This window comes from Haliotis rufescens, unplaced genomic scaffold (genome assembly GCF_023055435.1).
Source record: "Haliotis rufescens isolate VD_foot unplaced genomic scaffold, xgHalRufe1.0.p SCAF_8, whole genome shotgun sequence".
NCBI lineage: Eukaryota > Metazoa > Mollusca > Gastropoda > Lepetellida > Haliotidae > Haliotis > Haliotis rufescens.
In genome coordinates this window covers 52,684,076-52,706,846 of record NW_025964372.1, presented here as the reverse complement: position 1 = coordinate 52,706,846, position 22,771 = coordinate 52,684,076, and the positions used below count along the sequence as shown (strand labels likewise).

The 22,771-nt window shown below is 40.8% G+C and overlaps 1 protein-coding gene across 2 annotated transcripts in view; it reads right to left on the bottom strand.

Moving 5' to 3' along the window:
- Nucleotides 1-279: 279 nt before the first annotated feature.
- LOC124145607 (carboxyl-terminal PDZ ligand of neuronal nitric oxide synthase protein-like) overlaps nt 280-22,771 on the bottom strand; it is a 220,329-nt gene continuing 197,837 nt past the window's right edge. For both annotated transcript variants that reach the window (XM_048389687.1, XM_048389688.1), the window contains exons 7-10: nt 11,697-11,836; nt 10,810-11,025; nt 9,598-9,735; nt 280-9,008 (exon numbers count right to left, since the gene is read on the bottom strand). In XM_048389687.1, coding sequence (XP_048245644.1) covers nt 8,163-9,008; nt 9,598-9,735; nt 10,810-11,025; nt 11,697-11,836 — 1,340 coding nt within the window. In that variant the 3' untranslated portion in view covers nt 280-8,162. The remainder of the gene's footprint in view (nt 9,009-9,597; nt 9,736-10,809; nt 11,026-11,696; nt 11,837-22,771) is intronic.

Here is a 22,771-nt window from a genome sequence, read left to right as displayed (position 1 = left end):
TCACAAAGGTTTTATGTGCAAAATGGTGGGTATCTCACAATGGTGTGATGTCACAAAGGTTTTATGTGCAAAATGGTGTGATGTCACAAAGGTTATATGTGCTAAATCGTATCTCACAATGGTGTGATGTGGAACTAGGTCACCAGGTGGGCATCTCAGAATTGTGTGACAATAATAAACTTGTCTGTCTTATATGACCTTCAGAACTGTTAACTGATCATACACAAAAAAAACTTATACTCCACACAAAGACATAAATAGAACACAAAGCTGTCAGACTTCTATTTGGTTTGTTTTATTCAACATGAACAGGGCTTATATTACAATGATTCTGTACATGTTCCCGGTGACATCAACAATGGTCTGGACTGTGTCACCATGTCACACCTGCCGGGGGACTGTCACCTCGTTCTTGCAGTGAGGAAGTCTGGTGTAAAAGATACCACATAATTCCTCACACATCTTTTAGATACATTCTATTTGGTAATCCACACTCAATACATCTTGACTAGATTTAACACATCCTAACCTTTGAGCAGTGCCTCTTGCAAACATCTTCATCGTAACATTTGAGTATTACCTTTTGCAAAGACCTTCATCGTAACATTTGAGTATTACCTCTTGCAAACACCTTCATCGTAACATTTGAGTATTACCTCTTGCAAACACCTTCATCGTAACATTTGAGTATTACCTCTTGCAAACACCTTCATCGTAACATTTGAGTATTACCTCTTGCAAACACCTTCCTCGTAACATTTGAGTATTACCTCTTGCAAAGACCTTCATCGTAACACTTAAGTAATGTCTCTTGTAAAGACCATCGTAACATTTGTAGTGCTTCTTGCCAAGAACTAGCTCATCATGACATGTTGCTCGTCACCCAAACACTCTTGTTAATTCACAGACACTTACAGTGTAGATGTATAACATCGCAATTTACTCTAAATTGTAACACAATTTCACATCCTGTATATATGAAGTAGAATGCAACTTACACATATCGTAACACATTTACATCATGTACACCTGGTAGGTGTACCAGATCATAATTCATTAAGATACACAACTGTGTAAACAGTCTCTATGGCGTTGTTCACTCATGACACATATATACCTTCTTTTGCAAGCCCTCACTCGCTTCGATCCCCTCACTGGCATCATCATCATCATCATCGACATGTTAATCATAACAATTAATTATGAAAATATAACAGTAGTATTTTATTCTGTATTTCACCCATACTCACACATTACTTAGAAAACCCATTACAGTTATCATATCATGTCTCCAAAAATTATAATAGTTAATAATGAGCAATGAGCTAACTCTCGATCTTTGTAAATAAGATGATGATGGATAGAATCTGTATTCATTTCACTAATGTTAATTTTCACATGATAAGTGGGTTTATATTCACATGATCTTCACTTGGTGGTTCTTATTGATCTGGTCCCAAAAGACTATCAAAGACCATTGTTTTGTACTAAGTATCTAGTACTAAGTAAGTATCGACTACTAAGTAGGTATAGTACCATGCTGGCATCTGGTACTGGGGAGGGATGACACTACAAGAGGGTGGATCTTTAATTTGAGCAGAGTGACTGTTTCCAGCAGTAAAGTATTAAATAATACCCAATGTAATTTATGCAAGTTTAAAATCAATTTTGTTTATAAAGGGGTAAACTTGACTTCTTTACCTGTCGTTGTAGTCTGAAGTATTAAAAGACTTGCATGGCCATCAACCTCACAAAAACCTCCCCACACCAACTGTTGAGTCGTGCTTCACATAATTATGCTGGAGATTCTGGGAATTCCCCCAACAGTGTCGTTTCAACACAATCTGCCAAATCTTACTTCACTTAAACATGCTGGCGATATTAAGTGCTCTTCTTAAGTATTATTTGCTGAATCTTACTTCAATCAATGATGCGGCACCTTTTATGACTGCCTCTGCCGAATGTGACTTAACAATATTATGTTGGGGATTTTATGAATGCTTCTGACATCCTGTTTCCCCCACTGTCTGCTGAATGTCCCTTATCTTATTAAGGTGGAGTAATTAATGAGTGCTTCCAGCAATGCTGTCTTCATGCTTTCTGGGTCTTCCCTTCACATTCATGTTCAAAGTTCTGCACAGGTTGGAGATTAACACAATTAGTCCATTAGTCCATAAAGTATTAGAATTAAGTTTGAAAACATTTGAAATCCAGTCCTAATTATTTGCTATAATCATTGTCCGTGTACACACCTGAAGTAAAGATGTGTGAGAATGAAGGGTACTTTATCTAGCCTAAACATTCAACTAATGATAAACTGTCACAAAAAGATGATTCATTCACATGTAATTTTTTGTAAACTTTTTTTTATCACTTCAACGAGATGCTTTACTTAACAGTTTTATGGAAAAAGAGGGCTGCATTTTTGTGATAGCAACCCACAAATCAATTTGCACACAAGAAACATGAGGGGTTCATCAGGAACTGTGTGTACTTATTAAATGTATGTCAAAGAGAGGGTGTGACATTTGTGTACTGATTTCGTGGACATTTATTTTTATTCTCTTGTACCTTATATAAGAATCTCCCAACCTTCTGAGACACACTCCTAAATGCCTGGGTACTGCTGGACTCTAGGACAAAATACTCAAGTGTGCTGTTATAACATAAGCTTATAACCCTGTTGCATAGGATCATTGTGTCCGGAGTCATACCACTCTGACTTGGCCTCACACAGTACAAACATATAGCACAGAGTAGGTAGAAAAATAGCCACACATGTCTCCACTGGCATGTGATACTCTCACCTGCTGATAAACAATTCATATCTCACTCGGTGCATATATCTAAGTAATCACCATTGTACATATATAAAACTACATAACACAGCTGTAATGTCAACATTGTACATAGCCACAGCTGTTGTGTCAACATTGTACATAGCCACAGCTGTGGTGTCAACATTGTACATAGCCACAGCTGAAGTGTCAATGTTGAACATAGCCACAGCTGAAGTGTCAACATTGTACATAGCCACAGCTGTTGTGTCAACATTGTACATAGCCACAGCTGAAGTGTCAACATTGTACATAGCCACAGCTGTTGTGTCAACATTGTACATAGCCACAGCTGAAGTGTCAACGTTGTACATAGCCACATCATATAGCCTGTAGGTGCAGACAGTAAGCATATATCTGTCCTTAAAAAAGTAAAGTTTGTATAATATTGTGTTAATAACAATTCTATGTTGGTTGAGCACCCCTTTTATGCAAAAGTAACATTTAAACAAATCATTTATCTCATCTCTACATGCTGTACATGTGTTATCTCAAACAGAAACAGCTAGTAAAATACATATTTGTCAAACCTTAAATCTAATCAGTATCTTCAACATCAACATTTAACAGTCTAGTAAAGTCAGTAAAAACATATACCGGGGTATATAACAATGTGAATACTTTTTACCATTATAAAATATAATTATTACAATTAATTACCATTAACATAATCTTTCATTTCAACAAGATTTGGTATACAATGAGATCTGATTCTCAACAAAACAGTTCATGTTTCATTAATCCAGTCCCATTTCAGTCTGGATGACAGAGTTGCATCTTGAGCACCCCGGTTAGATGTGCAGGACATCAGATGGACCCTGACGGACAGAGCAACCGTTGGCCGAAACGCTTTCCTTTCTTCAGTTGCCTCAGAGGAGAAGCACGCCCACTTCCTGTTTGTACCCCTCAACGAAAAATATAGTTGGACGTGGCTAGCTTCTCATGGAAATCCTATCAAAGTCTCACCGAGAGTCCCCAGTCAAGGTGCACCTCAGAAACATCCATTCACCTTCACAGGGCATACAGAATGGTGGATTAATTCAAACTTTACTTATGAACATATCGTACTTGTCATTCTCAATATATCCAGGGCCCTCTTGCACAGAACAATCTTAGTTACAACTTATCTTAGGCGCCTACAGTCAACTTTACAATCACCATACAACTGTCCTATTCCACATCCACAAACTGATCTTTGCGCGATTGTAAGACGGCTTGGATTTAACATCATGATCTTAGCTAAGATTGAAATCTTCAACGGTGGAGGTGCAAATATCTTAAACTCGACCCGTCTACAGATGTCTGCAGACGCGCATACCTTGCTGCGCAAACAATAAGTGGATCCGGTAATGACACACAACATTACCTCCCTCCATCGCACCTTGCACAGTTAATTGAAGGAAATGATTACTAGTATGATGGCATATATTTTTGTCGGCATTAATACTGTCATGATTTTGGAATTGTTAGAGAAATACCTACTCATGTTTTATTAAAAGTACTGAAATACGAATAAATACATTATTTACCGACCCAATTATTATAAACATTAAAATAAATAATAATAGTATGTCCTGATAACATAACAAGTAAATGTAGGATGGTCATCTATTTGGGGGAGCTTTTAAACAAATTCTTAATATATCCTTGTTTTCGTTTCGCTGCTGTAACAAAGGATGTTATGATTACCTTTTCAAAACACCGAAAGACGAGGATTTCAAGAATGCATGGACAGGAAATAAGAATACTGTTTTGAGAAAGCAGTTGTTAAATATATATTCACTGGGTATTAACTATATTCATAATTATTTTTAAAAAGTGTGAATTTTACTTTTGCTATTTATGGGACATTTTACACAAATTTCAAATGTCTCATCATGTGTATTTGCTTGTTTGATGAGTATCTGTATTTTTTCCTTTTAAATTCAGTTATTAAAACGCTTGTCCCCGTCCCACTCGATTTTAGATTAAAACGTACGATTTTGCTCTTCAGCTTGTATTTATTTGTAGATTAAGTTAATGATAAACCAAAGACAAAATAACTGACATGAATGTGACCCAAAAGAAATACAGGGGAGCTCAGCGATTCTACAACATTAATACACTGAGCAAGGTAGATTCTACGCTACAGGCTTGTACAAAGGGAAACCACTCCCATTTAAAGTATAAACTAAGATTAGCTGCCCTTGATTGATCTAAAAGGTCATGGACATTACAAATCGCATGCAGAAGACTTAGGTTTTCATCCTTCCCTTGATTAGTGAAAAGGTATGTTGTGTCACACTTCTTTCAGCATTGAATCGGTAGGGAATAGTTCTTTTAGCTATCGACTCGATAGTTATGTGGTTCACTATCACAGTTAACAATATTTCTTACGTTAAATCTGTAGTGCCTTCTTCGTGTTGTAGAAGTGTAGATTCGAATCATAAAGTTTCACAAAATAAAGAGGCAATGTTTGAACATAAAGCGGATTATTTATTTGAAATAAGCCCTGTCTTGCACACCATTTTGTCAAGTTTATTCAGGGACTACAACGATCTTAGCTACTTAAGATTTGTCCGGACCAATTGTAAGTTTTCGATTGTAGCTTACAATATTCTTAGCCTTCAATCGCTTTGTGCAAGTGGATGGCGATTGAGGCCAAAGCCTAAGATCACAATCGTAAGGATTTACAATAATCACAGCGCTAAGATTGTTCTGGGCAAGTGGACCAAGGTCTCATAGAATTATTCAACAGCCAAATAAAGAATTCTTTTCAACAAACTCTATTTCAGGCAGAAACAATCAGCAGAATTTCTACTTCTCATTCGTTAATAATTTTCCATATTTTGGGGTTTTAATGATCAGGTAGTTGCCGCACCAGTCTAGAAACGTCCGTGTTCAAGCATACCCTTTACTCAAGGCTCACTAGAATATGGCAGCAAACCTTCCATGTCTAAACATCAGACAAAATATAAATTGTATATACATATTTTCATATTTCTTCAAATACAAAATAAACATTTATCCATGTGCTGTAGTCAGAAACCCCAGTGTTCAAGTGGTCAACATTCTGGTAAACCTGCACTAACTCCTGGATCCATTCCCTGGTTCTCGCAGCCTCAAATTACCTGCCCTTGATTGCCATCTGCCAATTGGATTGGCTACGCTACTAGATCTTACGCACCAATCAGAATGTGAGTTACAAACCAGCCTCATTGTTGGGTTGGCCAATGCCATTGATTATGGTTGCGAGAAATCCAAGATAGAAAAACTGACTGACACACAAAAGAAATCTTTTTGCTGGAAAGGATGTCTTCATGTCCTGGTCAGTGAAATGTTGGGTACTCTGCGATCGCAAGAACCAGGAATGGTTTGGTTTGTTGTTCTACGCCGCACTCAGCAATGTTCCAGTTATATGACGGCGGTATGTAAATGATCGAGTCTGAACCAGACAATCCAGTGATTGACATCATGAACATGAATCCACACAATTGGGATCGATGACATGCATCAACGAAGTATCCAGGGGTTGGTGCCCAGGAGATACAGAGGATGGTGGCTGTGGTCATCATCATCTCAAACTTACTAATCCACACAGCAAAGCCATCAAATACTAATTATTTGTATTCTTACATTCAAAGTGTTAAAATATTACGTCACATATGGTATGATTATCAAGATTATATGTGAATGATACAGATGTATTTGTTTGAGAATATTAGGTAACACCCATGTAACTATTTTCTTACAAACTCTCCTTCCTGTCGAGAAGGGGAGGCGGGGGGTGGGGGGTGGGGGGACAATTGTCTCCTCTCGTGACTGCATACAGTGTCGACATGAGAAACCAAAGACAGCACATCAGAACACATCCAGATATACACAGACCTCTCTATCATCACCAACTGAGGTCGTATCCTACAAATCATAAATTCCAAAAAGTAAAACGCTTTGATTTTAAACTGATTAATTGTAAAGTATAGATAAAAAATCCCACGCTGCAACACTACATGCTATAAAGCTGGTATAGCAACGTGTTGTATGTAACATGTGTATATATGTGTATACATGGCTTCAGAGTGTTCATATAGTAAACAAGTAGACATACTTTGTGACACACTTGTGCAAACAAGTGTCAAAATGCTTGTGCTATATACAGAGGTAAACAATTGAGACAGTTAATGTACACCGTAAATACGATATGCAAAGGGGTATATGCAAAAAGTATATTTTTTCTAAAATATTACAAATCTGAGCACTATGGTGTAAAATGCCACAAAACAAATCTAAATGATAAAGTCTGAGTGCAATACACAGGAGCTGGGAGTATTGGATGATATTTGAACACAAGTCGCGGAGAATAGGATAAACAAGAAAACATCATTGAGAAGGTTACATACCTGAACACTGAAACAATAGGCATCTGAACAATTTGGGTACAATATACATAGCTGAAAGCTGAGTATACAGATGTGATCGGGGTTGCAGTGATATGATAGGCGGCCAGTAGGGCTGTAACGATTCACTGATACCTACGATATCATCGATACTTAGGTACACTAGATACTTGAATCGTCAGTTTGTGAGATTGCGATACACTATAAATAGAAACAGGAACTCGTTTTCTTTGTTAAAGTTTTTGAGATGTCAACACATAAATTTTTGAATTAAGAGTTCTATTTCAGTGATTTCATCATTTCTTACTATTTGATGTGATGTATCGTGACACCAGAAGTATCGTCAGTCCGTATTGTGATACAAATGGTATCGCAAGATACCAGGTGATACTCGGCCCTGCCTGGCATGATACACGTGATTCTTACTAGTGCTGGGACGATACACTGATGAATTGGTGGATCGCTTTATTTTACTTCCTGATACAAGAATAAATCACACTCACGCACAAAGTAAAAAATATTGATTCATACCTTAAATGTTTACTTTATTGGCTGTAACACCAAACACTAATTAGTAGTAAACATTTGTAGTGAATAAGTAAATATTTTCATCCATTGCGCCATACTTGACAGTGCTATCTGTAAATCGTCAGTGTGTCAGGTGTTTGACTATCCTGTCTATGAAAGAGATGATACACACCACAGATAAGAGCACATGCAAGTATCATGATTCGTATCGGATCGTGACCAAGGTATCGTGACCAAGGTATCGTGATACGTATCGGATCTGACAGTTGGTGTATTGTACCAGCCCTAATTCTTACGTGAACAATTGGCCACATAAAAAATGTGTAGCAGACAGACTCCGGAGGAGGAGTTATTAGGATCAGCACGGACACGTTGAGGGTCAACAAAAGCACTACTGACGTCCAAACAGGACTCTACAGGGTTAACTACTCAAGGCTTCAAATTCATCCAGAGTCATCGCGTCCAGTCGGCGAGGGCCGGTCTGTGACGGAGTGTTCGACTCCTCCGAGTTATCACTTGCGTCATCGGAGGTGTAACTGATGCGCATCCTCCACCGGTTCTGACCGGTCATCCCTAGGGGGCGCTGTGGACTGCTGCTCAGGTTGTTGACCTTCAGGTCAAGCTTCTGGCGTGGCGACCCGACCGTATGCACATCACGGTTGTCGTTGAAGTTGTCAAAGCGGTTGCCATGACTACTCTTGACAGTGCTGGTGTTGCTACTGGCATATGTTGAATAATAATCACTGTCCGACGGAATATTGGCGTTTGAATCACGATCTCCAGAACTGGATGAACCATGTGCTGTTCGCGTAGGTCTACGAAATTTGGGCGGTGGATCGATTTTTGGAGTGTGGCTGGTTCCAACCTTCAGATCCAGTCTGTTCCCGCTAGCATCCTGAGGCGGACAGGGCGTGATGACCTTCACCTTGTCCTCATTCATCTCCTTCCTCCCGTCATCAGAATTGTTTGTGAAGGAGTTCCTGAAAGGATTGCCATTGATATTGTTAGCGAGTGTGGTGGGTGGTGCGGCGCTGCCGTAGGGCACGCCCCAGCCATTGGACTCTGCGTGGGTCAGGTTGTAGGACAGGCTCTCGGACGACATCTCCCGATGGCCACTGTCCGGCGAGTCTGTGTCCAGGCCTGCCTTCGTGTTCTCAAACAACGCATTGTCGGACACGTTGCTGATGTATGAGTTGTCCACCTCGCGGAACTCGGGGATGTACACTGGTCCAGGGCGTGGCGTTGTTGGGTCCGGCAACATCGGCACCTGAAACACAGCATGCAATAGTTTTTTTGTTTTTTTTAAATATTTTTTATTTCAATTGGTACATGAGGTATATACGTGTAGTCATTCATAGAATCTTAAAACATGATCAGATATAAGTACGTACATATATTGATTGACTGAGAAATTATAATAAGTAGGCTGATAATTCCTTCCATTTTCTGTCGAATCTATTAATACTACCATTTTTCTTTGCGATAAATCTTTCTATTTTACATACATCTTTCAATATTTTTATGAAAAAAGGAAAGCATAATGGAGTTTTCTTAATGCTTGACTGGTGAATGTATTTTTTTGCAAGAAGATTATATGGTTGAAAAGGTAGTTGTTTTTGTTGTAAAAATGCAATAGTTAGCACAGTGGCGTGTTTGATTTCGTCAAGGCAGACAGGGATCTTATTGAGTCAAAGGCAGACAACACTCGGACAACTTGGCAGACCCAGCAGTCTTATCTGCTAATTCAAATATTGTTATTTATATGGATCTAGCATCAGGGGAATATCATGAACATCATTCAATTACACAGTCCCGATTAACACACAGGCCAACACCACACAGTATCCAGTCCATACCTGTGGTGGAGTCTGGAACAGCACCTCCGATGACGTCACGCCGCTGACCTTGATCTCGAGGTCCTGTATGCGGGACACCAGCTGGGTCACATGATCCAGGAGGTCCCGGTTGTGCATTAGCAGCTGGTGAGCTCGAGCCTGGAACACCCAGTGAGTGAGTGAGTGAGTGTTTTTTATGCCAGTTTTAGCAATATTCTTCCCATTACTGACATATCATCGTCTATGCTAAAAAGTTTGAAGCCTACTACCCTGATCCTGTCACATGACATGATTTTCATAAGATTTTTGTCTTAATGAATGGAAGCTTACTACACTGAAAGAAATATTACTAGACTGGGACTTTGGACTAGTAGCTAAAGTCACAGACTGATATCACATCCGGCGACATCAGAAGAAGGCTTTATCCATTGTGAGGAATGGAACCAAAGTCTTCAACACTTTAACCACGTGTCTACCCCACTGCCCCAATGAGTACACGTAGTTGTTCTATCCATTGTAGCAAGTCAAGTCACCGCTAAGTGGGATCTACCCGTGAAGATCCGGAGTAGAATAGGTCTTCAGCAACCCATCCTTGCCGTAAAAGGCAACTGTGCTCGTCGTAAGAGGCGACTAACGGGAATGGGTGGTCAGGCTCACTGACTTGGTTGATGCATGTCATTGTATCCCAATTACGTGGATCATTGCTCATGATATCAATCACTGGATTGTCTGGTCCAGACTTTATTATTTACAGACCACTGTCATATAGCTGAAATATTGCATTAAACAACAAACAAATATTACGGTGGCAGGTAAATAATCCAGCCTGGACCAGACAAACCAGTGATTGATACTATCAGCAACGATCCACTCTGGCGGGTACGACGATACACCATCAACCAAGTCACCGAGCCTGACCAACCGGTCTATAAGTACATTGACAGGTATACGTTGCTGTGAGTGAGTGAGTGAGTGAGTGAGTGAGTGAGTGAGTGAGTGAGTGAGTGAGTGAGTGAGTGAGTGAGTGAGTGAGTGAGTGAGTGACATTGGGCTTCAGACATTGTACCCATCTCAGGAATTGAACCCGGGTCTTCAGCGTGACGAGCAAACACTTTAACCACTAAGCTACCCGTCACCGCCCCAGGGGATCAGTTTGAACTCTAAATGGCAACAAATACCCAGTGACATCTACAAATGTGACAAAAAATGTCCCCTGACTGGAGAACACAGTACCTGTGCCTCAATCCTTGCGGCTGTCTCCGCCGACAACTGGTCCTTGAGAAGGTGCACCTGCGCTATGGCAACCTGCGTCTGGTGCTGCTGCTGCTCCAACTGTTGTCGTATCAACTGCATCTGGTGGTGAGAACTGAGCGGGAGCTGAGACTCGGGGGCATATTCTCCAAGCATCACTGGAGACCCGAGCGGGGACGTAATCGTTGTACCCCCAACCTGATTGTCAAACACAGACATGTTCATCATCAAAGACTGGCTTCAGGAGATACAGAGATATGAGGTATCAATTTTTCCAATTCAAACTTTATTTCATATAATCTTATTCTGACATTTTTACCAAGGAAACAACAGAGAGATATCTTGGGAAATGGGATTGAATTTCTATAAAAAATAAATAAATATTGTCCCCAAAGATAATTTGGAAAAATACATCTTTGTTTCTGGTTTTACCAAATAAAAAAAATAATTATTCCCTGTATGGCCTGAGAAAAACAACAGTACCCCCAAAATGCATGTCTCTGTTCAAGGACAAAAAATTATAACGGAAATGGGGACGGCCTCCAAAATACTCATATGACTGACAAATGGGGACCTTGAATTTCTATTAAAAAAAATTAAAAATTGTCCCCGAAGATAATTTGTAAAAATACATTTTCGCTTCTGGTTTTACCAAATAAAAAAAAAAAATTATTCCCTGTATGGCCTGAGAAAAACAACAGTAGCCCCAAAATTCAAGTCTCTGTTCAAGGACAAAAAATTATAACGGAAATGGGGACGGCCTCCAAAATACTCATATGACTGACAAAACACATCAAAGGTTTTAGGTGCAACCAAATCTCTTCAATCGAAGTAGAAACTAAATTGCAATATTGCAGACATGCACCTACCGTTGGAGAGTTACCTCCCCTGGACTGTAGAAGCTGGGCTTGTTTGAGCGCCAGTTCCGTAGGTGGGGACACCCTGCCTTCCTTCACTGGCTCATCCAAGTTGTCCTTGTTCAGCTCCTTCTCCTCAAGTGCATCCTTGTCTGAAAAACAATCCTCACAGGTAAGAACTGCAATCCTCACAGATAAGTACTGCAACCCTCACAGATAAGTACTGCAACCCTCACAGATAAGTACTGCAACCCTCACAGATAAGTACTGCAACCCTCACAGACAAGTACTGCAACCCTCACAGATAAGTACAGCAACCCTCACAGACAAGTATTGCAACCCTCACAGATAAGTACTGCAACCCTCACAGATAAGTATTGCAACCCTCACAGATAAACACTGCAACCCTCACAGATAAACACTGCAACCCTCACAGATAAGTACTGCAACCCTCACAGATAAGTACTGCAACCCTCACAGATAAGTACTGCAACCCTCACAGATAAGTATTGCAACCCTCTCAGATAAATACTGCAACCCTCACAGATAAGTACTGCAACCTTCACAGATAAGTATTGCAACCCTCACAGATAAACACTGCAACCCTCACAGACAAGTACTGCAACCCTCACAGATAAGTACTGCAACCCTCACAGATAAGTAATGCAACCCTCACAGACAAGTACTGCAACCCTCACAGATAAGTACTGCAACCCTCACAGATAAGTACTGCAACCCTCACAGATAAGTATTGCAACCCTCACAGATAAGTATTGCAACCCTCACAGATAAACACTGCAACCCTCACAGATAAGTATTGCAACCCTCACAGATAAACACTGCAACCCTCACAGATAAGTACTGCAACCCTCACAGATAAGTATTGCAACCCTCACAGATAAACACTGCAACCCTCACAGATAAACACTGCAACCCTCACAGATAAGTACTGCAACCCTCACAGATAAGTACTGCAACCCTCACAGATAAGTACTGCAACCCTCACAGATAAGTATTGCAACCCTCTCAGATAAATACTGCAACCCTCACAGATAAGTACTGCAACCTTCACAGATAAGTATTGCAACCCTCACAGATAAACACTGCAACCCTCACAGACAAGTACTGCAACCCTCACAGATAAGTACTGCAACCCTCACAGATAAGTAATGCAACCCTCACAGACAAGTACTGCAACCCTCACAGATAAGTACTGCAACCCTCACAGATAAGTACTGCAACCCTCACAGATAAGTATTGCAACCCTCACAGATAAGTATTGCAACCCTCACAGATAAACACTGCAACCCTCACAGATAAGTATTGCAACCCTCACAGATAAACACTGCAACCCTCACAGATAAGTATTGCAACCCTCACAGATAAACACTGCTGAAGGTGGAGGCTGAAGTCTGTACAGCACGACTCTACAGGGTCCGACACAGACACTGCTGAAGGTGGAGGCTGAAGTCTGTACAGCACGACACTACAGGGTCCGACACAGACACTGCTGAAGGTGGAGGCTGAAGTCTGTACAACACAACACTACAGGGTCCGACACAGACACTGCTGAAGGTGGAGGCTGAAGTCTGTACAGCACAACACTACAGGGTCCGACACAGACACTGCTGAAGGTGGAGGCTGAAGTCTGTACAGCACGACTCTACAGGGTCCGACACAGACACTGCTGAAGGTGGAGGCTGAAGTCTGTACAACACAACACTACAGGGTCCGACACAGACACTGCTGAAGGTGGAGGCTGAAGTCTGTACAACACAACACTACAGGGTCCGACACAGACACTGCTGAAGGTGGAGGCTGAAGTCTGTACAGCACAACACTACAGGGTCCGACACAGACACTGCTGAAGGTGGAGGCTGAAGTCTGTACAGCACGACTCTACAGGGTCCGACACAGACACTGCTGAAGGTGGAGGCTGAAGTCTGTACAACACAACACTACAGGGTCCGACACAGACACTGCTGAAGGTGGAGGCTGAAGTCTGTACAGCACAACTCTACAGGGTCCGACACAGACACTGCTGAAGGTGGAGGCTGAAGTCTTTACAACCAACACTACAGGGTCCGATACAGACACTGCTGAAGGTGGAGGCTGAAGTCTGTACAACCAACACTACAGGGTCCGATACAGACACTGCTGAAGGTGGAGGCTGAAGTCTGTACAGCACAACTCTACAGGGTCCGACACAGACACTGCTGAAGGTGGAGGCTGATGTCTGTACAACACCACACTACAGGGTCCGACACAGACACTGCTGAAGGTGGAGGCTGAAGTCTGTATAACCAACACTACAGGGTCCGACACAGACACTGCTGAAGGTGGAGGCTGAAGTCTGTATAACCAACACTACAGGGTCCGACACAGACACTGCTGAAGGTGGAGGCTGAAGTCTGTACAGCACGACTCTACAGGGTCCGACACAGACACTGCTGAAGGTGGAGGCTGAAGTCTGTACAGCACGACTCTACAGGGTCCGACACAGACACTGCTGAAGGTGGAGGCTGAAGTCTGTACAACACAACACTACAGGGTCCGATACAGACACTGCTGAAGGTGGAGGCTGAAGTCTGTACAGCACGACTCTACAGGGTCCGACACAGACACTGCTGAAGGTGGAGGCTGAAGTCTGTACAAGACAACACTGAGAATGACAAACACACACATTCAGTCGGTGTGTGACAACAGTGACAAGATGTTCACTTGATAACAACCCCAACAGGAAACAGCATTTCACACCGAAGCTGTCAACACAAATTAAGTCCATCACAAACTATTACCCTTCAAACAATCAGATGGAGGATTGAAATCAATACCATTACTCAAGTTCTTAAAGATTCTTTTCCTTGCTTAGAATCAACACAAATACACAGCTCCGATATTTCTCTGCCATGTTATTATTTTGAATGCCATGTTTTTATTCACTGACTGTCAAGTAAATCTGTTGTTCTTTTTTATTTCCACAGATTCAAAGCAATTGGACTGCTGCTACAGCATCTGCATGGGAAGCAGGAATGAGGGATTTATCGAGCTGATGCTGAATTAATACAAAATAACCCAAAAGCTACGAGGAATTACGGATTAACTGAACCGAGCGAATAAATGAGGGACAGATAATCCATAATTCCAAGTAGCAGGTATCTTATTCTCTATATTACCCACAGTCAAGTAGCAGGTATGTTATTCTCTATATTACCCACAGTCAAGTAGCAGGTAAGTTATTCTCTATGTTACCTACAGTCAAGTAGCAGGTATGTTATTCTCTATATGCAGGTATCTTATTCTCTATGTTACCCACAGTCAAGTAGCAGGTAGGTTATTCTCTATATTACCCACAGTCAAGTAGCAGGTAAGTTATTCTCTATGTTACCCACAGTCAAGTAACAGGTAAGTTATTCTCTATGTTACCCACAGTCAAGTAGCAGGTATCTTATTCTCTATGTTACCCACAGTCAAGTAGCAGGTAGGTTATTCTCTATATTACCCACAGTCAAGTAGCAGGTAAGTTATTCTCTACATTACCCACAGTCAAGTAGCAGGTAAGTTATTCTCTATATTACCCACAGTCAAGTAACAGGTAAGTTATTCTCTATATTACCCACAGTCAAGTAGCAGGTAGGTTATTCTCTATATTACCCTCAGTCAAGTAACAGGTAAGTTATTCTCTATATTACCCACAGTCAAGTAGCAGGTATCTTATTATCTATATTACCCACAGTCAAGTAACAGGTAAGTTATTCTCTATATTACCCACAGTCAAGTAGCAGGTATCTTATTATCTATATTACCCACAGTCAAGTAGCAGGTAGGTTATTCTCTATATTATCCACAGTCAAGTAACAGGTAAGTTATTCTCTATATTACCCACAGTCAAGTAGCAGGTATCTTATTATCTATATTACCCACAGTCAAGTAACAGGTAAGTTATTCTCTATGTTACCCACAGTCAAGTAGCAGGTATCTTAATCTCTATATTACCCACAGTCAAGTAGCAGGTACGCTTTTCTTAATTTCCCTTTTACAAATGTGTCATCGACTGAACTGTTTGTCCAGCCTTGAACTGAGAATCATAAACTTAACAAACCTATAGTGTTCCCTCGTTATTGCGCCCTTCAATATAGCGCTAACTCGGTTATAGCACGCGGTAAAGCATGGCTCCCAAAATTTACTAACATTTTCAATAAACTCAAGTTTTCCAATGATACGATGTTTTCCCCCATCTCAAAAAACATTATCAGCTGATCACTTAACACCGGAAATACCAGTCAACAATCCGAACTGAAGTACGCAATTTAATCCTTTTATTATAATATCTGGTAATAAAAAAAAACGTTCCTTGTTTATCTGGACTAATGTTTGCAATGTATTTTTTAATTATATTCAAAATTTCATTCGATAATTATAGTAATGTTTACAATAATTTTGGCGAAATCGTATGCAAAGTGATCAGTAGATCACACAACTCACCGTTATCAACAGCAACCACGGTCAGATTACCACAACTGACGCCTTGAAACAAACTTTAGTTGCCAGGGAATGGATACACATATCATAAATTCTATACCATGACTCACTAAAAGTCATATTTGAGGCAGTTTGACTATTAAATGTCAACATAACGTTTTCATAATCGAAATACATGTTGATTGGTCAAAATCGTTCCATACGTGAAAAAATATCCTGCATACAATCTGTACCAAAGTGCTACGCTTGTGGTTCTCATAATTTTAAGTATATATGGTGGAAGCTGCAACTAAAATAACACGATAGTGGAATATATTATTCCTGATAAAATAATAATTTCAGATACAATTTCTTCTGACCATTGCATCAAATTTCTTTCAAGTGGTATCACTGGGTACGTTGTAACTGAATCACCGGTAGATTGGGAGGAAACGTGTGCACAGCTGATCGCTATTTCCAGCTTAGTTTACGAGAAAATACACACGGTAATCTCTGCATATAAAAAACAATGCCTTTGAGAGCAGGAATTACATTTCAAATGGTAAATCATCATGTCTGGTGATGTTTTATATCAAATTTCATACTTTTATTTACCAAGTTTGTTATAGATCTACCTACCTGCTTATTCACCTGAAGGGATACGATGTGTTGGGTTTTTTAAAGCGCATATTAATACTCGCAAAATCTTTTTTTACACTATGAATCATAAATAACTTCTAGTCTAATCTTTTTTGAAACGTGCAACGTAGATCGTGTTAGGTAGGCAGAGCATGTATACTGTTTTGTTAGTCATCTACCACCTACGACTCGACCTTCGTTAAACCGCTGATCATCTATAACGCTCATCCATTATTTGGACCCCGAAGGTAGCGTTGGATCACTGTATTCATACCGTATATGACCGCGGATAAGCCGACCCCGTAGATAAGCCGAGGTGTTAATTTGACCATTGAAATACGAAAGAAAATGATATGACCCGCAGATAAGCCGAATCAGGAATTGAAAGACAAAAAAGACAGCGAAGTCGGACTGCAAGACATGTGCCGGTACTCGCAGATATTAAAAAATATAAGATGAAAAACGTTGTAATTATATTGAAAAAGTCATTATTATTTCTAATAAAGATTTAACAAACCAGTCATCCACTTTCATAATGTGGGAAGCTGTTTCTCGTGGGCTTTTTTAATCTCATAATGATCGTTATATGTTGCCATCAACAACCAAGCGCCATTTTGTGAATCGGTGTATATAGAATTATGAACCCGTGAGAAAATATATCAGCTGGAGCGAAGATTCGCAGTTTGAAACAGCATCGTAAGCATGGCGTTTTCGTTTAAAACTCACGATGAAATGTCAGTCTGTAAAAATATACCAACTTTTATAACCCCCTTTACACCACTATTGTATGTTAATCCAATTGAATTAAATAAACTATCATACTATGAACACATTGAATGACCATCACTTACTCACAGGCTTCTCCAGTTTATTAAACTAATCTCTCGAAAACAAAGGAATTAAGCCCCTACTCCCAACACGATCGCTAAGCACCCACAACTTGAAAATGTTTGTGTAAACAACATGACAATACCAATCGGCCCGTTATTATCAATGCTCATTTCCTTGTGTACCGTGTTGCTTTAAACAACAGGAAGCAATCACAGTGGTCACCGTTCGTGACGTCACAGGAAACAGCTGATCACATGTTTTTGCAAATGGCGAACGGAATAACTCGCCGATACAGTTGTTTATTTGCCTCTTTCAATAAAGGTAGACACTTGTTCACTATCAATTTATGAACTTTGCAAAACGTACGTAATAGCTATTGGCGATTTTATCTGGGGATTATATATTATAGCTGTGAATTACATATATTGTTACATGTAAAGATTGTGGAGTTTACAAAGAACGATAAACTTTGAACATTCAATTGAAAACTTATTATCGGAAGGAGTAACATGCATAACATTTTTTTAATAATGACAACATTGGTGTATAATAATAACTTTATTGATAATTTATAAGAATAATGGCTCTAGTCGTGACAACTTCCAAACTTTCGGGAAGTTGTAATCTATCGGACCGTCATTCAGCCGATGCTTCTGACAGATCACGATCTGAAAAATACTATCATGAAAGTGTATCCCGTGGATAAGCCGACCCCTTTCTACAGAATCTTTTTTCTGGTCCTCAAAATTCGGCTTATACGCGGTCATATACGGTATATATATTATACAGCAGAAAAATACAGGTAACATAGCAACATCTTTTAACTTAAGGAATTACTCAAATCTTCACTTCTTCTTGGGGTTCAAAGGTTAGTTCCTGCAGGAGTGCATCAGTGGTGAATATTCTGCAATTTCCAAATAAAATTAAATCTTCTGGAGATTTGTGTTAAGGAATCCTGTTCCACTCTGCCCCGGTGATACGGAAACATATCTGCCTGTACTGCTTCCCCTACAACTACTGATAGTAGAGGAAGGAAGCATCAGCTATCTGAGGAATTAATCTAGCTAACAACCACTTCACATATGAGCGAGCACATTTCCCAGCCTGCTGGTCTCATCTGAGTCAAAGATTCAATCGCTGAGATGGCAAAATTTTAATCAATTGTTATCAGATTTGCTATCGAGAGTAAGGAATCAGGAACTCTTTTTCACCCTTTTTAAAATAACAACACATCAAGAGAGTGAAAATAATTAACACATAATTGTCAGATAATCACATCTGATATGAACGTAGACACTGTTAGTCATCCCCGTGCAGCTCATTTCAGAGATGAGTGGTGTGTGTGAAATAACTAGATTTGGGGAGAGTTGAGCAAGTATGGTTATACACCAGAAATGGGCTTCACACATAGAACCCATGCAGGGAATCGAACCCGGGCCTTTGGTGTGACGAGCGAACACTTTAACCACAAGGCCACCCCACTGCCCCAGATATGGGGAGAAAACAACTCGTCCCTCTAGATTTTCACTAGTCTTGGACTAACGGACCAGTGGACGTGTTAAATCCATGGGTATATACTGACAATGTGACAAGAGGAGTGTCTGCATATACCGTATTTTCTTGAGTATAGTGCGCACCCATGTATAATGCGCACCCCCCTCTAGCGGGTTCAATATTTTGGAAAAAAAAGAAATTTGAATATTATGCGCAGAAATTTTTTACACCGTACCCTTTCAGCGAAGTCCGGCAAACGAACGGGTGCTGAGAAACTTCGTCAGTACAAATTCGAAATTTGAGATAAAAAATCACCAGACATGTTTATTTACCGTTTAAATAGTATTTATTGTTCTGCTAGGCATTGTTTTATATTTAGGGATTAAGATTACCTTGCGTATTTTCTCGTAAACTAAGCTGGAAACAGCAATCAGCTGTACACACGTTTTCTTGGAATCGACCGGTGATTCGGTCAAGACACACCCAATGATATAACTTTATAAGATTTTTAATGCAAGGATCGGCAACAATTGTATCTGAAACTATTTTATTTATCAGGAATAATATATTCCATTATTTTCTTAATTATATGCAACCTTTACTAAACATATTTAAAATAATAATAACCCTAAGCGAAGCAGCTGATCGCTATTCCCGGGTATTATTTTTTACATGGAACATGTCTCACCAGTCACCGTCAAGGCTCACGCGCACATGATCACGTGATCGCGAGAATTTCATGTTGACATAGAATCGTCAAACAAGAACAAATAGGACTTTTAACGAGTCAAAGTATGTCATTTATGATATATGTATCCATTCTCTGTCAACTAAAGTTTGTTTCAAGGCGTCAATAGCGGTATTCTGACCGTCGTTGCTGTTAATAACGGTGAGTTGTGCGATCTTCCGATCGCTTCACACACGATTTCGCCGAAATTAATAAAAACAATATTATAAGGAATTTTGAATAAAATCAATGAAATAAGTTACAAACATAAGTCCAGATATAGAAAGAACACTTTTTATAGCCAGACAGTGTAATTACATAATTATTTTGCTTACAGTACGGATTTGTTGACATGGTATTCCCGGTGTTTCGTGCTCACGGTAATGTCTTTCCATGGGGGAAAAAAACATCCAAACTCATAATTCGTGTATAATGCGCACCCCCTTCTACACAGCTGTGTTTTTTCGAAAAAAAGTGCGCACTATACTCAAGAAAATACGGTAGGCATTAGTCCACCCTCACTGTTTCCAGTACTGGAGAGGTGAGTGAGGTTCCATGACCCGATACTACGCTAGGCACTCATGAACTTATTTGAACACAAACTTAAATCACACTTTGAATCCCTTTTTCTTGAGGCAAGTAACCATCTCAACTCTACTAAAAGACACACATAGCTTTTACTTCAAAGACTCATCGGCAACAACTTTGGTCAGAAAATCTACGTTTCTTCCATACCGAACACCCAATGAGTGAGTGTGTGAGGGAGTTGGCTTTAACGCAGCTTCTAACAGTATTCCAGTTATAATGTGGGAGAAAAGCCTGAAGTGATGCAGGTCTCAGACGTTTACCACTTCGGTAAAACCCTCGAGCACAGGTATTGTGTTGGTGCTGACAAACCTAGAAACATAATCGGGGCGAACCAGGATTTGAACCCACAATCATAGGATTCTGGTGTGCCCAAGGGATGCTACTCTGCACAGCGAATCACAGCGCCTTAGACAACTGGGCCACCCATGACCCCCATAATTGGACAAAACACATGGACAAGACATTCAGGCTTGGGAGCTACTGCATGCAGATAAGGTATGATCTTAGAGAATGCTTGCTTCTTGATGTGGGTTAATTGCCCATCATAAATACTGGCAGGCCCAGTCTCAAGCAACATCAATAACCCCATGGAACCAAACCATTGGATATTTGGACAGCTGATGCAGGTATGTGAGGCAGTTGTGCAGAAAGCGGTATCAGCTTGAGAGATGGTGGTGTGGAATGCACTATCAGTCTGTAAGCCAGTTGTGTGGAAGGCACTGTCAGTAGATGATGATAACTGCACATAGCAGAGGGCTGGTGTGGCTTCCAACAGGTGCTTGGTAGAGCAGATTGGAAGGTGGGGTGTGATGGAGGGCAAGGGCGGAGGTTTGTGTGGTGAGATGGGGGTAGATGTGGGAGTTGTGGGGTGAGGTTGGGTGGGGAAAGAGTAGGGTGAGGTGGGGAAGGTGTGGAGGGAGTAGGTGTGGGGTGAGGTTTGGTCAGGAGGGGGTGAGATGCGGTAGGTATGGGGGCATTGTGGGGTTAGGGTGGGGTGACGAGGGAGTAGGGTGAGGTGGGTGTTGTGGGGTGAGGTGGGGAGGGAGTAGGTGTGGGAGTTGTGGGGTGAGGTTGGGTTGGGAGGGAGTAGGTGTGGGAGTTGTGGGGTCAGGTGGGGAGGGAGTAGGTGAGGGGTGAGGTTGGGTCGGGAGGGGGTGAGATGCGGTAGGTATGGGAATTGTGGGGTGAGGTTGGGTGACGAGGGAGTAGGGTGAGGTGGGTGTTGTGGGGTGAGGTGGGGAGGGAGTAGGTGTCGGAGTTGGGGGTGAGGTTGGGTGGGGAGGGAGTAGGGTGAGGAGGGAGTTGTGGGGTGAGGTGGGGTCAGGAGGGTGTAGGGTGAGGAGGGAGTTGTGGGGTGAGGTGGGGTCAGGAGGGAGTTGTGGAGTGAGGTGGGGTCAGGAGGGTGTAGGGTGAGGTGTGGGAGTTGTGGGGAGGGAGTAGGTGTGGGGTGAGGTTGGGTAGTTGTGGGGGGAAGGGGAGGGGGAGATGGATGTACATTGTGGGGAAGATCACCTACAGATGATAAGGATCACAATGGATGATGTTTGTGCCATGGACCAATCGCTGTGTATGTACCATGAGATCAACAGTGCAATCTTCTGAATAACTTCCGTAACCTTGGAAACAAGCATCACAAGTCCTCATGCTATGCAGCTGTATTTGATTGTGGGGAATTCCGGGTACTGCTGATGTCATTGATGTGTTAATAGTTTACACTGGCATGATTCAAAATATGTCATTCGATCTTACAGTATCATTATTAACTACAGAGTTACATTTTGGTCATTTGAAAACGGTCGCACACTCTGTGGTGAACAAGTGAATACAGATCCATTAATATTCCTTGTCTGGTTCCTCCTTCAGAAGGAACAACTATCTGACAATGTCAAGAAGACTTGCCTCAATCTCACTTCAAGGCCATGAAATTTGTGTCTCCTGTAAATATTGTGGGGCATAGAAAGATGACTTTACAACCTATATAACAAATTAACAAGGGCAAGTAATAGCAAGTAATAGCAACCTTGCAGATTTGTTTATCACAAATGCTTGACAAAAATTAAATTTGAAAAGCAGATATACACATACACTACTGAGTGAAAACTTTTAAAATATATATCAACGAGTGAGTGAAAATATTAATCATGTAGTATACGATTTGGGCTATAAGAGGAATTACAGACGAGAAACTGTATTCCACTGTGACAAATGTGCAGGTTGATTTACAGGTTAATCTCAATTCTAAGAGGAATCAGCACATTTTTTTTCACCCAAGAAGAAGTTATAAAACCTGGACCATGCCCATTAGAGGTAGAAGACAACTTCCCGCCAACCAGAAACCAGTTAACGA